The sequence below is a fragment of the Nicrophorus vespilloides genome, unplaced genomic scaffold (assembly GCF_001412225.1).
Source record: "Nicrophorus vespilloides isolate i.1.1-1 unplaced genomic scaffold, Nicve_v1.0, whole genome shotgun sequence".
Classification (NCBI taxonomy): domain Eukaryota; kingdom Metazoa; phylum Arthropoda; class Insecta; order Coleoptera; family Silphidae; genus Nicrophorus; species Nicrophorus vespilloides.
Window position 1 is genome coordinate 35625 of NW_017096667.1, and position 18361 is coordinate 53985.

At 30.7% G+C, this 18361-nt stretch overlaps 1 protein-coding gene across 1 annotated transcript; it reads right to left on the reverse strand.

The window, feature by feature from the left end:
• Positions 1 to 6338: 6338 nt before the first annotated feature.
• On the reverse strand, positions 6339 to 17543 carry LOC108557813 (lysosomal alpha-mannosidase-like). The gene is made up of 17 exons (XM_017914480.1): positions 17448 to 17543; positions 12918 to 13020; positions 12749 to 12830; positions 12226 to 12411; positions 10621 to 10826; positions 10424 to 10560; positions 10235 to 10368; positions 9942 to 10164; positions 9536 to 9741; positions 9275 to 9474; positions 9030 to 9223; positions 8633 to 8973; positions 8271 to 8547; positions 8092 to 8218; positions 6842 to 6972; positions 6644 to 6793; positions 6339 to 6582 (listed from the first exon to the last, which is right to left on the reverse strand). Exons 1-17 carry the CDS (start codon positions 17541 to 17543, stop codon positions 6361 to 6363), a joined length of 3015 nt encoding a protein of 1004 aa, XP_017769969.1. The 3' UTR covers positions 6339 to 6360.
• Between the last annotated feature and the right edge of the window lie 818 nt (positions 17544 to 18361).

Genomic DNA, 18361 nt, shown 5'->3' on the forward strand with positions numbered 1-18361 from the left:
AATTTAAGTCATTAAATTGATATTTTTCAATTAAATTAAATTTATATAGAATAAAGAAATATTGATGAAAGTGGAAGGAAACACATGTTACTACAAAATGATATAGTTTATTTACAAAAAATATAATTAACAATGAAAGTTTTCAAAAATATTACGAACTGGTGCTTTTCCGTGTTTGAATCATTTCAATGCGTTGGTCTTCTACATCATTTGTAGCTTATATGAATATATTTGTATATTGTATGCACTGTTTCATAAGATACTTGATCTAATAACTTTGATTTTACTGCCATGACTTTTTTAGAATACATCTGTGTTGCCTACAATATTCGATGTTATTTTTCATCCAAAAGTACATCCGATGATATAAGTCGACTACCTGGATATACTGTTATATGTTTCCATCCCCGGCCAGAGCTTCCCTCTCTATCAAAGTTGAACACTTTCTGTTTTCTCTGCTCATCAATTTCCTTAATAAAAAATACACCACTGATAAATATCCTACTGTAAAATCTTACATCTCTAGGCTTTCCAGCAGTTCATGGAATGTCACTGGTTCTAGCAGTTCTCTAAGATTTGCTTACGCCTCGTGGTTTATCTTTGCCCATCTGGTGTGATATAAAAACTATATCATAGTTTTTATTATTGTATATGTTAAATTCCGTATTACTAACTGCATAAATTTGAAAAAAATAGATTAAAATAAACCAAATACTTTTCAATGTAGACATCTCAATTATTTAATAAAAAACGACGAAAGAAACAAATGCAAAAACACAGATCCAAAAATATTATATTTTATTAAAGAAATTATCAATTTTTGTAACAAGTTAAATCTTTTAGAATTTTGTTTGTGACTCCGAGAGTACGTAAGTCGGGGGATACCTGTATTTGTATGCAATTAAAAATACGTAATACTTATTGAAACTTATGAGTTATTCATTTTAGTCCCGGTATTGCCAGAATTAATAAATTTAGAGCAATATATTTACAAAAAGATTTATCACAAAAATACAATTGTGTGAATAATTACATTTTTTACTGTAATATTGAAGTATTTATAAAAATATAAGAAAATTCCGTTGCAACTTCATGATTCAATAAAATTTGTAAATACTAACACCATTGTTATCGGATATAGTTCATATATTTACTTTTTTCGTAGCATTTCGATTCTTTATATTTAGAAACGAACGTTGACCTTATTTTTGGCTAACCACCCACGTCATTGTGGAAAATAAACATAAAATAACATCGTCTTGACAAAATGTGTAAAATGACGTGTTTGTTAAATTAAAAGTGATTACTAAAAATTTATAAAATTTATTGCTCCTTTTAAGTAAAGCTTTATTAACGAGAGTCTTTATTCTAATGATCAATATTTTCTTGGAATTATTTCAATCAATAAACTTATTTTGCATTTAACATTATACAAGATTTCGAAAAAAGTAGATGTCCCGTCTTAAATTCTTAGATGAAACTATTTGAAATCAACTTAACCAATATTGATTACAATAAGAATTGATTGAACTAAAAGGGAATTTGGACGCTATATCTAATTTTCAAGCATATGGATTTGCCATACCATTAGACTTTGGAATATTTTAAATTTAATAATATTTATATTTAATCGAGCAGAAATGCTTTTGCCAGATATGTTGTTCTTTTTTTCATTTATAGATTGTATAGTCTATTTTTAATTGAATCTAATTTGGTATGTATCTAGTTCCTCTATTAGTCCGGTTTCAAACAATATAGAATATATGCAGAACTGATTAACCGCACTATGCGAGGTATTGCTGTACATATTTATATTGAATTTGTTTTCATTTCTTTTTGGCTAATAGATGATTATTATTATAATTCATTAAAGTTTTCTATATTTTGAAACTATGTTCTATATGTTCATAAGATTATATCAATTTTAAAATAATAATTATTATTATAAAGACCAGAGGTCTTTCTGCGCACATCAATTGTATTTTACCTGATTTAAAGTCAATGAAATTAGTTACGATTTAAATTTAAATTAATTGTTGTCTTACTTTTACTCTAAAATTTCCAACGAATTATTTGAACAGTTTTGATTAACAGTTTAGTTTAAATCAATTTACGAACATTATTTAACAATTCTGAGTTGTGTATATAACTATTTAAACATGCATGCAATTATATATACGTTGATGGAAGCGTAGATAAATTGGTGAACATAACTGGTAATTAACGATTAGAAGTTTTATCTAAACTATACCGATTGACTTATTTTATTTATTATTTATGGCCATTTCAGATATTGTATTCATGTCTGAAACTCGTTACCAACCTATTGTCTCATCACGTTTCCGTAACAATATATTTATATCAATACAATCAGAATCTATTTTCAGAATACATTTCCTTATATTCCGTTATATGTTTTCAATTGTTTTCATTGTACAATCAGTGTTTAACAATGTTTATTATAGGAATATAATATTTTTCAATTGTGGCCGATTTGAGACTGTAAATGACACGTCAAACTGCTTTGTAAAGCACCCAAACCGGAATTCGATAACACTTCCAGTTACCGAGATAGGAACGCCTTTTCGCACGCAATCGTAACAATGTTTTGTAGCGGATCGCCGTGGGGATAATTAACGTGAGGCGTTAAATTTTCCGACACAAGCGGATGTTGCGTGAGGATATGGACTGCTAAACTTTCACACTTTGGCATTGCCACGTAATAAGCATTCATTCGTCAAAGGCAAGGTAAAAAAGCTCTTTGCGATTCTTTGAAAATTATATGTCGTAATAATTTTATGTTAATCCTATACAGTATAAACAATAAGCATGATTGCGGACATTATCTAAGTAAACTGTTTCGTTGGATGTTTACCATTGCTATTATAATTATGAACATTAATAAAAACAAAGGTTAACATTTACTTTAGAACAAATATGTTTTTGTTCACATTACTAGAGTTTTATTTTATTTTAGTTCATTCTATTCCAAATGGTACAAATGACTCAACATTTTAAAACCAGTGATAATGGAATTTAACGGGTCTATATCAAAATTCCGACAACCAAAAACTCGACAGTATCAAAAACCCGACAACCATAATCCCGACAGTATATTTTATTATATGATATAGACTTATTCCCAATAACAACAAGAAAACATCGAAAATATAATTAGATTATTAATTGTATATTATGGATAAGTCAACGAAAACAAATACCATAACAATAATTTATTGGTATTAATTATGAATAATAATAATTAATAATCTGGCGAAAAGGCATCCACTTTGTAAGTAGATAAATTAACATTTCTGAGTACAACAAGATTGGTAGCTTGAAATTAAATGTTTTTATTCAATAAAATATAAAGAAAAAAAATATCTATAAGTCACTGGTTTCCAAACATTATTGTTGTGTCCAATCACCAAGATGGATAATAGGCAGTTCCATAGAGAGCAGTGGCCAATAGAAACATTCCTTCTTATTTTGAACTCGGAACCAAAACGCAGAATTGAAAGATTACGCAAAGAAGCTTCTTATCAAAACGTTCCTTCATATTTTCAACTCGGAACCAAGACGCAGAATTGGCAGATTCCACAAAGGAGCAACCTAAAGCGGAGCTTCATAAACGTGCCTTACTCCTCGAACTCCCATTCCATTTTTTTTAAATAATATTTTACGTAGAATAAGTATTTGTAATTAGTCTTATGTGTCTTACATGTCGATTAAGCCAAGTTCGTTGGTTATGTTTATTGATATGTGTGATATTGGTTACATATTTGGTTATACATGGGTAGTCACACTGCTTAAGCCTTTCAGTACGCAGTTTATGAGTTACAGATTTTGTTAAAAAAATTACATTATGAGGATTAGATGCACATTTTGTAAAGTAAGTCAGAACATTATTTAACACAATTTAAGATTTACACATTTTAGATAACACATAGTTTAAAGATACACATTTTAGAGAACACAAGTTAAAAATTTTACACATTATTGGAGACAGATACATACACATTAAGAAATAGATATAGAAATAGAAAGACAATACAGAAAGAATGGATTTATGTTTTGAATCAGATCATTGAATATGGGAACATCAGATTCCAGATTTTGCACCAGTTTGGCTGGTGGGAATGGAATTTGTGTTGGGAGAAAGTTTGAATAAAGAAAGGGTGTGATGGTTATGTATTTGGATTCTTTGAGCTAATTTTCCTTGGAGTGTTTTTATAAAATCTGTAATAGTGGGAAAGGGAACAAGTACGTAGAGTTGAGCTGAAGGATATTTGTAATGTAGCTTTAGGATTTTCCGGATTATTTTCCTTTCGAATTGTAACAGTTTTTTTAATAATTGTGGTGAAATGAGGGTGTGAATTACGATGGGGTATGTGATTACACGACGGATGTATGTTTTGTAAATGTGTAGTAGTGTTTCAGTAGAGCACCCTCCCAATTTGGACCTAAGGCCGGCTATTAGGTTGAAACGGTGATTCACTGTTTTAATGATATTTATAATTAGCGAACTTTGATTGAGAAGCAAGATGCCGAGATATTGGGTGGAGGTGTCAGATTCCTCCATGAAAACGTAGAAACAATAGATATATTTATAAAAAAAACAGCATAAATTTTGTATTTATATAATATAAGTTTTATTTATTTAAAAATAATGTATAATATTAAATAAAATTATAAGTCTCTTTAATTTTCAAAATAGTCTTGTTCTTGAACTTTCTTTCCTTCAAAAACCGTGAAACATTTAACGATTACAAAATGCCTTAATATCCTCTTCCTTCAATTTTTTGAAGAATGTGATAGATTATTTAGAGACATTCTATATTAAATATAGAAGAATAATTAATATTATCAATTTCTTCAAGTTTAATACAAGAAGCAGAAATATTAGTGAAAGAAACTATTTTTAAAACATAGATTTATTTAAAAAGTCAATTATTGAGAAAATTTGGACCAGTGATAGATATTGCTTATTGGAGAATCAGTACATTCATATTATTATAGAATTATTTATTAATTGCCTTCATATTCGAGTGTGACTCTTGTAGTTTCAAATGCTGATATAATTTTCCACTTGTGTCGTCGAGGTTTCTCGCAGAAATCCACAATGTCTTTGCTCGGCTGCAAGTTTTGGTAAATGGAATCGCGTCTTAGGAAAACGGGTTGAATCTATACACCATTATGCACTCCTGCCAAAGGTATTTTTGCCTCAAAATTATCATTATTACAAAAATATCTATTATCGCGTTGCACCATTGCTTTGGATAAGTGTTGATTCTATGTAATAAATCTGGTAACTTCAGTAAAACTCTTTGATTTGAACATTTCTATACCAAAAAAATATTAATGTATTAAAAAAATGTGAGGTATATTGAGTGATTAATTTTTAGAATAGCAAGAAAACAAACGATAAAATTGCCGGAATTGCCTGGTTTCTTTATATTAATCACATTTTAACTTGTAAAAACTGTAATTACAAAATTTAGTGAAAAGTACTATGACAGACTACAATAACACCCAGAAAAACTAGCGGAAAATCTATTAGTAAACCAAACATTCAAAATAAAAAAATGTAAAATTCTAGAGATACCACATAGATTTAATTAAATTTAATAACAAAAATATTACTACCTTAACTAATACAGATTGATTTGAGTTCCTCAAGTGACAATTGTATAGCCAACAAATTTAAGGAAAAAGTTACTTATTTATATTAAAAATTATATTAATATAAAATAGGGCAGAATGTATACTGTGTATAAATATTAACATACATAACCTTTACTGCCGACGAAACAGTATTTGCCTTCTTTCGTCTCTGGTGTGTTGTGGTCAATTAAAGTTTCACCCATAGTTATAAATCGACGAACAAAATCAGTTTTATTCTAATAAAAACGATAAACGGACACTTGAGAAAATGAAAACAACAAAAACAGTTTTTGCGTTTCTGTGTCCATAACGCTAGTCGGCCTTCCCAAGCATCTTAATAACTTACTTGCATATTTTGAAAATATGACTTTTTCGCATACTTTATTTTTTTACAATATTATTATTAAGTAATATTATGTACTAGCGTTTCTCAGCATGTAGTTGACCTAATAATGTATCGCGTTATATTTTTCATGGGCCGCGAAATGATAGTTGCTGTCACCTTGCATCAAAGAAAATTACTAACGGACGGTAGACTCATGAACAATCCACAAGAAATGTCTTATAATTTGTATATTTAATCATATCTTGTATACTAGGTATGACTAAAGAGTAATCTATGATATATAATTCAAATTAAATTTTAAGATTAAAAAAAAACTTTATTTCGCTTATATTAAATTAATACAAATATTTCTAAACATATATAATAAATGTTCTTATTTTCATCGGAGTGAGTGTAACAACAAAGTCATCCAAAGATGAGCCGACACGAGACTCTTCAATATAATTAACAGATGCCCTTCCATCTGAATATTCATGCAGATCCCACTCGAGTTTCTCATTGTCATCTAGCCACTGATTGGCGCCGAGCGTAGTCTCACGAATACTTTCGATATTGAACAGTGTAAACAAATCCTGTAAAATAGAAGATGAAAAATAAAAATACAATCATAATAAATAAAGAATATATTGTCACCGCTATATCAACTGCAACCGGCTTCGACAGGACATCGTCCTCGCCTTCTTCGAAAACGTGTTCCAATCTCAATAAAATCGATCTATCATCTGCGGGCTCCAGCGTCAAAATCTGTACGTTCGGTGGTAAGCTTCGCCTCAAACCAGAAAACTAACAAATATTTAGTTGAAAGAATTTCTATGTTTATATTTCACGTACTTGGAAATTGATTTTTTCTTTCAAATTTTCGTAAGAAAACTCGTCCCCGGTGGCGTTTCCAACAAATACCCATGCATTTAGTATCTTCTTTTGCGCCAAATCTCTTTGCAGAGCAGATGATGTCTTTGAATCTATATAATAAATAAATGATTAATTAATAGTAAATATAAACCGAAATTTTATAAATAGACTTAAGTGATACATAAACTTCATTAACTTTCAATATTATGTTAAATGTGATATTTTTTTGAAAAAAAACATGAAATTAAATTATTATAATAGCGAAAATATATATAAATAGAAATCTTTGTCTGTGATGTATTAAATACGTGGAGTTCTATTGCATCGATAAATTGATAATCAATGTGAATACAAACAAATAAACATTGTTCAAAGCAACACAATAAGAAATGTTAATTGTCTAATGCAGAAGCACAAATAAGAAAGATAAACAACATACGTTTGTTGCAAACGTATCTTGTGTAAATAATATTTTATTATTGACGATTTAAAGATAGTGATACATATTTGTCTAGTCCATCTTCTCTGTGGTTCTTAACTTTTTTGTGATGTCATCTGCATTCTACGTTTATGAATAAAATAATTAATTACATTTGATTGTCTCAGATTATAATTTCTCAGATTTGCCATTTTAAATTTTTTCATTATTACATTATTCAAAATTATTGAAACAAAGTATCATGAAATGAAGCTAATTATCATGAAGAATGGATGAACATATTATTAATAATATTTACTGCAACAAATTGCCCAAATATAAACTTAACACAATACAATTAAATTGCTACAAAGGGCTATTGACGATAAGACTTTCTGCCATAGAAGAATGATTTTCGATACGCTTTCAGATTTTTTAGAAGAAAAAAAATAGAATTTATTTTTAATTTTAAATGTTGTGTCAATCTGAAAGATATTTAAAAAATCCAAATCGACTAAATCTTCATATATTTCAATCTGTTATGACTAATTCCAATTTCAATTGTGACTAATCAATACTCCCGGGGAATGATTTGTATTGACTTTGTACAAAATAATTAATCTAACCAAACAAAAAGAAATTTTAAACCACCTAAATCATTATAAAATTTAATGTGTTGTGTATAAATGAATAAATTATTTCATAATTTAGTTTTTTTAATGACTATAGAGATTGTATCCAAATTAGAATGAAACTGAAGGTGTTTTAATACTTAATTCATGCATTAAATATGGAATAAATAAATTAATACCGTCAGATTTAATGGGTCCGAAGGTGAGGAAGTGCTGGCCCCTGGCGATGACGCCTTTATCAAATTCCACTTCGTTTAACGCCTCCTGTACCCCAAAATCATCATCGTTGAGTAGCCTTCTATGAACCTATTAGAGGAATAATTTCGTGGCGGTCGTCAATCGTTTTGCATTTAATTACCATGAGCTCCATTTGGCCGTCATGTAAGCTGGAGCCGCCTTGCGCCCGGTCATTAAGGACCGCTATTTCCAAATTCCGGCTATGGTCCCTGAGAGTAATTCTTGACGTAATTGGGTAGTAGTTACCAGACACGGGCTCCTCATCGGTGTAATCATAAGTTTCCCTGTAGTCACGTACACGCCTCAACATTTGACGACCGTTCGAGTCTGTGTAAAACGTTCCATTCGAATCCACATCGGCCGTGAAACGCGATATTACTTCCGTCCCTGAATTAGTACTTTAAAACAACAACAAAAAGATGAACACTAAATAATCGATTCTAGTTACGAGACGAAAACGTTAAGAGTTTCGTTTTGGCATACCTGATGTCGATGGGTCCCACAACCCAATCAAATTCTATATAATTTTCTTGTTTGTACAGACGAATGACTTGCTTTATCCAAGAATTGATCGTCTGGTGGACCTCATCCACAAACTCGCTCGAGTGAACCGTAAAGGTCACTTTGTCCGCAAAGGAGACAGCAGTTCGAGTGGAATCCGCTGGTCTGAAGATGTAAGCACCGGAAGCCTGATTCTCCTCACCTAAATTTGAACCATTTGCTCCGTGATAATACATAAACTCCTGTTTCACCTTTAATGTGACACCATTTAAAGTTACAGTCTGCAACAGACCAGTAACATCGTCGATAGTAAATCCAGAAACCTAAAAATAATTAAAAATTTACAACTTATATTAAATTTATTAAAGAAAATACATACTTCATCTCCCAATCTATGTTGAACAACCTCTTTTATTTTCGGAATGTCTCTGGTGTGTTGAACCTTCAAATGAAAATATTTCAAACCTAACGGAGGAATATCATCAGCCAGGAAGACCAAATCAGATGGCGATGAATCGGCGAAGTCAGTGAAGTTTGCAATAGCCGGCATTATTGTATACGGGATATCGTCGCCTTAAATTAGAGAATTATGTATAAACACCGGATTTTCTGCTTATCGCTTACCATTCGATCCAGTTATTTGAAAGCGTGTTTTATCCACTGGCAGGCGAACATAATGGGACGCATTTCTGCTCAATGGGTTATAAACAGCGACTGTGAACTGATCGGCTTTGGATGGATGGCAATAGCTGACGTTTGATAGTAGACACGATTCCAATTTAATTTTCAAGTTCCCGCTCGTCCCATCTTTGCTCAGTAGATCACTGAAAACCGAAAATGCAATATTTCCCATAGCCCTTTCTATATTTCCATTCCATTGCTTACTGAATAATCGAACCCACGTTTGTTTCTGCCGCTTTTATTCCCTTCTCCAGCAGACGCACATAATCGCCGACGACGTGCTGCTTCTCGGTTCCCGTGATTGCATCGTGATGCTGCATTATACCCATTGCTTCCTTCAGCAGTGTCAAATTTTTCGAATAGTCTTTTCCGTTCAAGAGTTTCTCGAATGTCACCAATTGTTTTGTTACCTATGATCAAATTAAATAAATGTATCCTCTTTTCCATATAATTATCTATATTGAAATACTGTAAAACCAAATAGAAACGTATGGTTTTCTAAACAGAATTTTGATTCTCTAACAAACTATCATCAAGTATGTCAGTACGCAAATCATGTTTAAAAACCGAGGTTGAATGATGAACTAAATATATATTAATATATGAATACCTGTAAAATGTTATTTCCTTGTCTTTCGAATCGTTTGGAATTTGGCCTGGATGTAAAATAGCCGGTCCAATAGGAATAAGTCTTCGAGGCGTAGGGGAAAAAGTCATCAGTTTTAACAGTATATTTGATTCCATTGCCTTTGGAGATTTCGTTTACGGCCTTCAAGTAGCATGATGGTGTCGAGTAAATAATATTAATATCGGGTCTAAACTTTCTGAAACCTCTGAAAATGGGGGGAAAGATATAAATTGATTTCAAAGTGTGGGAATTATAATTTTTCGTCATCATATTACTGAATAAGTTTATCCATGTTGTTGAAGAACATTTCGGCCGCCTGATACGTAAAATCACCGCCCATTGTCACCAGCAAATTGTTAGTGTTGAAATATTTCGAACCCTTCAAGACGTAATCCGCGAATCGGTTCACCTGCAATCGCATTCAATCAAGATATGTATTTCAAGAGCGTCCTGCAATTATGTACGATGTCCAGCTCGTTATAATCCGGACTCTCCTCGTCATTGTTTATGGGAACGTCGGAGCACAGAACGTCCCAGCAGAAATAAGCGGGAGTCGTGTAGAAGTCGTACAGAACGCCGGTAAATAAATTGGAGCTCTTCCCTGGAATGGATGTTCACGATTCAGTTGCAATTACGTATCGAGTATTGCCTAAATCTTTACCCAAAGACGGACTTCCTTGCCAAACCATTTCCAGCTCGGACCTGTTGTGCCGTAGTTTACTGTCTCTGTAGTCCAGGCGCGCGAAAAATTGACCCTCGAATCCCAATTGGGAAAAGATTGAAGCCATCTCCCTGCTATGGCCGAATGGGTCTATCTGCCATCCGATTTTCGGTTGTCCACATTCACCCAAAGTATCATTTATCGTCCTGATAAATTCATAATTATGTTATATTGGTTGCATATATATTTTCAGTTGAAAAATTTAGTAAATTTAAATTTTTTATATAATAAATACATCGCTGTACTATAATTTCGACATCCCTCTCTCATTATACGGTTATCTTATATCGCTGTTTCTATATAGTTCAAATTATTTTAAGAACTAGTTCAGAAATATACTTTAAAATCTAAAGCTTATATGAAGACCTCGCACGCATACAAAATATGGATAGAAAATATAATTACAAATCTACAGTTGCAGAGACAATTTTATTGTTTACTTTATAAAATAAGTAAACACATGAGACCCAGATAATCGATGTAATTTGCACATTGAAAGGAAAGATTTTTTTTCAGTTATAATAATTTATATATATACTACTCAACTTTCTCTTATAATAAAAAAAACTCTTCTAAAAATTAATATCAAACATTTTGTACAGGAAACTGAATAGAATGAACTGAAAGAGATAATCACGACATATTCTGTTAAAGTGGAACCATAACGAGCATTTCGTTTAACGAGCAAAACAAATTGTAGCAAAAATGACTCTTCACTGGTTTCGTGAAACGAGTGAAGAAAAGTGCTCATACTACATTATTTCCAAAACTTGTATTCAGACACAACAATCTATGTATCTCCAGAGAAAACCCGGATCGATACAAGTAATACAAACAAATGGAGTCAAGCGTAAACCCACTTCACCGTGTGTGAATTGGCAAACAGTTTCTGGTGTTAGTAGTCATTCTAGTTGCATCTTAGTGTCGTTTATGATCACACATTTTTCCAAACTTATGTTTGGATATATTATTTGTGTTTTATTTTTGTGTAAAATTTAATAACTAATAACTATAGATATGAAAAATAAAATCATTAAAAATCGAGAATAAGTATTTATAGAACATAAATATAATAGGTCTTGTATTTTTGTTGCTGGAACTGATTTACAAGTATGTTGTTTTTAATAATACATCAATTCCACGTATAATACCGTTTCGATCAGTACAGATTCACTATAGTACGATTTGATAATTTGAACAGTTGACATATCTGATTATTTCGAATGTCACCACTCTTTTTAAATAACTCAATTTTGAAAGTTAATATAATTAATATCTCTATATTTGTTAACATAATAACAATTGATTTGTTAAATCAATATTATTTTATATCTTTTTTTTATTTGTATTTGTCCCATGCTCTAAAAATACTTGTGCTGCAAATGCTAATTTTAATCTGTCTACATTGCTGTAGGATGCTGCATACAAATGTGTTAATTTTTGGACATGCAGCATTAACAGCCGCAATTATAATCAAACCGAATGTCTCGACCTTTCTATGCAACGATTATTATTATAATGTGTTCTTTGTTTGATTGATAATACCTTAAGCCGAGCGTAAACTGGTCGATGATTGAATGATAATGCGTCGCCGCCTCGTCATTCATACTCCAAGCTCCATTGATGATTTCTAATCTTCCATTGTTCACGAGATACCTCACATCATCCCTCACTTGTTCCGATTGTTGCTTCCACCATTTCCAGAAAAACGCAGTTTCCACCTGGATAAACCTACAGAAAGGGAACCAAACGATTGCAAAATAAATAAAAAACACAAGAAAATCAGAACATTCCAGAACATATTATTATTTGCGGATATCCATATTTTCTTCATTTCGTTGTTTACACAGTATATATAAATACTATGTTTATCTGTTGTTATTCATTTCCAGTTTGCGCATTACCGCAAGCATGTACATATTTATTTATTTTGTTTTTCTTTATTCGGCGATAAAGCTGTAAAGGTCAGCGGGAATCTGCAACTCTCTTTATTAAATATATTTGCGAAATGTTTTAATCGGGTTTCTTGTTGATACATTAATAAATAATACTGCGTAAATCTATTTACCTTCTGTCCGGATTCGAGCGTAGAGCGTCTATCGAAGAACCAATTATGTACTGGATGCCGGCCATTTGTATATTTGTTTTACCTGAAACGTATGTGCGAACATGAAACCCCCTTCGCTCCAAAATACTATTATATCTCTTCTGTTCGATTTTCTTTTTTGGTTACTTACTTCCGAAGAAATATTGATCAACAGTTTTCAGCCAGCCCACATCATCGTGCGAATGGGGCACTAAATGTACATTCAATTTGGTTCGATGTATTTTGTGGCAAGACTGAAAAAAAGTTTTAGTTTGAATAATGGGAACCAATAGTTTATTAAGTTATTCTGCAGTTTTGTTAATTACTTAAATTTGACCTCGTCAGACTAAGTGCACATAATAATGTAAACTGGTTTACTATTTCAATATCTAACTTATTTATATTTTGTTAGAAAATACATATATTACATATATGTTTATTTCAAAATATAATCTATTGGGTTGGCAACTAAGTGACTGCGGATTTTGTCAACGTGTTCAAAGCACCTAACCTATATTGTTTTCTTGTTGTATGGACTCCCACCTTCAATTTAGTAAAAAATGTATCGATTAGTTATTTAGTTATGTTTTGATCCCAATTTTAAAAGGGAAGAACAAGACGCGCCTTTCAGACATATTTTATTTATTATTTCCGAAAAGGCAAGAATGCATCGCAAGCACAAAAGAAGTTATATGCCGTATATTCAAAGAAAGGCACTGTCCAAATTGGTTTTCCAAATTTCGTTCTGGTGATTTCACTGAAAAATGCGCAACGGCCAGATCGTTGATGAGACCCATCAACGCCATTATCGATTCAGATAGTCATACCACAACACGTGAGATGGCAAAAAAGCTCAATGTATCGCATAAATGCATTCAAAAAAATTAAAACAGTTTGGCAAAAATTTTGAATTTTCATTCTTATTTAAAATACGCAATCACTTAATTGCCAACCCAATATATTTGGGCAGGATATATCAAGTTTTGTAGAAATAAAAAAAAGTGCAAATATTACCCAGGAAAAACATAAAATATTTTATTATGCTCGAAATGACCAGTTTTCTATTTTGCACTTCAAAAGACTCTACATCAAGCAATTAAGTTCAGCAAAGCTGGTTCACCATTCCGTAATATATTGATAACATAAAATATAAAACTAGAGGTACAAATCCTTTGTCAAGTTTTATTTTCAAATGAAGAAAGAACAAAAGAAAGTAATGGTCTTTTAAAAACAGTATGGTTAATGAAAAAGTATTACAAAACTCTGCTTATTGTAATTTGTTTATCTGCTATATTTTTTTATTACAAGCTTTATAATCATAATTTATATGCATTATTGTCGTTAATGTATTATCAATCAGCACACGGAAATGCTATTGATAGTAGTCACATGACAGTGAGATGTACATTTATTATTTGTATTTCTTCATTACATTTTTGTTCTTACTGTTTCAATTGTTATCGCACAATTAGTGGTTTTTGGTTGTTCCAATGTTCTTATTATTTTACATTGTTTTTCATAATATTTGTATCGAATAATACGTCAATGAGAATTACTTAAATAATAATTTTCAATACTTAACCATTCATTTCCTTCGCTAATTACTGGAATTTCATAATTTAACATTAATAATATTGGTTATAATAACTTCTAACCATATTCTATATTTTTCTGTACGAAACCCATTTTATACTTTTGAAATTCATATAACTAATGTTTTGAGTTAACATAAAAAGTATATTTAATTCTGCATCAAATTTATTAAATATATAATTATCGTTCATTCATCCTAAAAATAGTTTTATATGGATTTACTTTCTTATTTTTTTGTATTATAAGAACAAATAAATATATATCATTTTTTCGCTAGTTATGTTATAAGTTATTTATGTCACGCAATATATAAAACGGGGGTAATTTTGTTATTTATTGCGTGAGATAGATAATCTAAATTATTCTATTCGGATACAAAAATAATAGTAATAAGAAGATCGTAACTTTACTGTTTTAAGAAATAAACTTACCTGAAATACAAACAATATTCAATTTAATTGTGTTTATCAATTATTATATTAAAAATATACCGTAGTACTTCGAATAGTGCGGATTCACTATAGCACTGATAACATATTTTCGAGACTAGCAATAGTGAGTTTATTTACATATTATTCCAAATTTAATAATAATTCATAAATCAAAGAACAGAACTTTTATATGTGGAAGCAAAAGTCAATAAATCTTTTATGGCGATGGTGAAGATGTGTGGAATTCCTTCCGAATATGTATCCAAAATTGTAGAAAACTCATTTTCTTAAAAAGTGAATTCAAACTTTAACCTTTGTCAATTCTAGCAGTGTGTCATCGTAGGTTGGTTATTATAAAGATCTCCAATTCACAATTTTCTGCTATCAAGTTTATTATTTGGAAAATATTTGTCAATATTTTTAATTATTTTTTTGGAGATAACAACGAATTAAATCATTTGTATGTTCTTTATGAAATTCACAATTATCTTTGGAAACATTTCGAAAACATTTGTTCCTATAAGAATGGCGAAGATTTCTGTTAAATAAAAAAGGTTTGCAATCTATTTTTTGTCGTTGAAATAAATGGCAAAAAATTCGATTAACAAAAAAAGTTTTATCAGAATTTAAGTAATTAAATTTTTTCTTAAAAAATATGCAAATAAAAGTATATTTGCTATAGCAGGGCTTCCCAACAATGTGCTTTATTAACATAAAGTTTGCACTGTTTTGATTTGGATTGCCGCAGAAAAAACTGACATATTAAGGGCGCCGGAAACCGGAAATGTTTGACTATTTCAATTTATAAACTTTAAAAAAATCTAAGATATTCAGAGTAAATAAAATATAGTGGTTTTAGTGACGGTACTTTTGTATGTTTCAAAATAATGGAAAAATTTCAATTTCGTGTGTTGATAAAACATTGCTTTTTGATGGGAAAAAATACCATCCATGCAAATAAATGGCTTCATACGTGTTATGGCGACTCTTCTCGCCAAATGATGTTGAAAGCTCTGGTCGCCCAAATTCGGCAATTGTTGCAGAAAACATAAAAAAATGAAGTAAATTGAAGTTGCGTGAGATTGCTGATACCCTGAAGATATCTGAAGACAGTGTATTCACCATTTTGCGCTGTTTGGAGCTGTTCAAGCGAAATAAAAAAAAAATTATGCGGGATTTAACAATGGATGAAACCTGGATCCACCACTACACTCCATAGTGAAATCGCAAATCGGTCGTCATCTGAGTGGACACTAAAGGAAAAACCATCAATAGCGTGTATTATAGGCGTTTTTGGTGCGTTTGAAGAAAGAAATTGAGAGAAAATGACGACAAATGCTCTTTTACCAAGACAAAGTACCGTGTCACAAGTCGATCAAAACGTTTTGCACGAATTGCACTTTGAATTGCTTCCTCATCCACCGTATTCTCTAGATCTGGCTATCAGCGACTACTACCTGTTTGCAGACCTAAAAAGAATAACCAAGAGAAAGAGATTTGGCTCCAATGAAGAAGTGATTGACGAAACTGAAGCGTATTTTGAGGCCATAGATAAATGACATTTCGATACCTTTCTCATTCTACAAGAAAGGTATCGAAATGTCAGAGAAGTATTCGAATGAATGTATCACTCTTGAAGGATACTATGTTGATGAATGAAGTCGAATATTGCCCAAAAGTTGTTATTTTATAAGTCATTAGGAACTTGTTGAGTGAGATGTTACTAAGTTAATTAAGAGCTCATAACTGTATACAAAAAGTCAACCATTAGGGAAAACATATAGAAATTAATTTAATCATTTATAAATATTAAATTTAAAGTTAATACGATTGAATGCATAACAAAGTTCACATTCATTGGAATTGATAAATATTGTTGTAAAAAAAACACATTATTTCTGATCTTTGGCTGCGCCAACTGAATTCGTCAAAACAAATTATCTATATTGCATAAAGATCAACTAAAATTGAATCATTAAATAATTTATAATGATTTGAATTATCTGAACTAATATAACAATGCAATCAACAAGTCAATAATGAAAACAAAATAATTATGAACTAAGAATTATTGTTTTGAGCAGAGTTTAAGAAATAAATAGAAAATAAAAAGGTCCAAAAAAAAACGACAATTCTATATAGTTCTTGAATACATATAACCAAAGGGCTAAATATATTTTAATTTAAATTAATTTAGTTTTCAGTAAATAATATATCAGTCTAGCTGCGTAAAATGATGAGCAATTATTATATCTAATCCTAAACAGTACCAACCAACTATGGAACTTACATGCCGGATGCGGTCCAAAGGTTACGTTATTTTAGTGTTATCAAACAATCCATATACTATTTAGTTGCACTCACACAATTATTTGTTCAATTATACACAATTCAAATAAATCGTTAAAGAACGATCGTCGTTACATCTTGCAACAAATGTGTAAATTAAGTGTTTCACAAAGATCATACAGGGTTAATTAAACATAACGATAAACCTATCAAGGCTTCGCAATTTGCTATTAGACTATTTTAATCCAAATAACATTGCCTAAAGTTAAGATTAGATGGTAACTTTGCGTGACAATCAAAATAAATAATTGAAAAAACAACAAGTGTATTTGTCTAATTATAAATTAGTAAACCGAATGGAAACTTACTTGATATCCACATTTTTTTTCGCTTCTAGTGTCCGCCTCGAGAGGTTTACCAGCAGCCCAATAAATGAGCACTAATAATATCAAAACCGTTCTCATATTTACAGGTATCAAATAAAAATGATATAAATTGGGTTACCTGCTTTATATATACACCTGCAATGTAGTTGAATCAAGATTAAGATCGATTAAGAAATAGCTATTGCATAAGCTTATTCCATCTATATATAAAAAAAGAAGATAAATAAATATATTTTCAATAAGTGCAGTCTGTTATCTTATTTATTTTATATTTGGTGCAATGTGGAATCTTTCCCATGTGGAAAACAATTTTAATATGATAGAGAATAATTTGATAAGTGAATAGTGGGGCTTAACTTAATTATCATTTCCTCAACTAGTCCGTAATCAAACAGGAAATAACGAACTGTTTTTTTTTATCTGTTTTCCATAATCGTATTTTATTAAGGCGTCTTGTCCAAAAACATTAAAGTTACAAAAAGTGGCGTTTCTGTACAATGAGTTTGATTCCAGTTTGGATCGGTCGTATATTAAAAATAATACAGCAATACCTTGCATACTCCGGATTTACTATAATTTCAAAACAGCTTTAATTGAGCAAAAGACAAATAAATTCTAAAAAATTAGTACACAAAATAATTTTCTTATTTAGAAATTATCGTTTTCTCCAGTCAAGTAAGTCACTTGTTGGGTATTTTATTTTTGTATTTATTTAGTCTGTCGGTTAGTCCGGTTTCAAACAGTCCGCGATATTGGTTAAACCAATTACCCGCACTATGCAAGATATTATATATGAAGTTTGTGTCAGAGAAAAATGAGGAAGTAACAATATAAAGTGATAGTAAGCTATCAAAACATAAAAATAAGCCACTGTAAAAATAAAAGAAAATTTATAA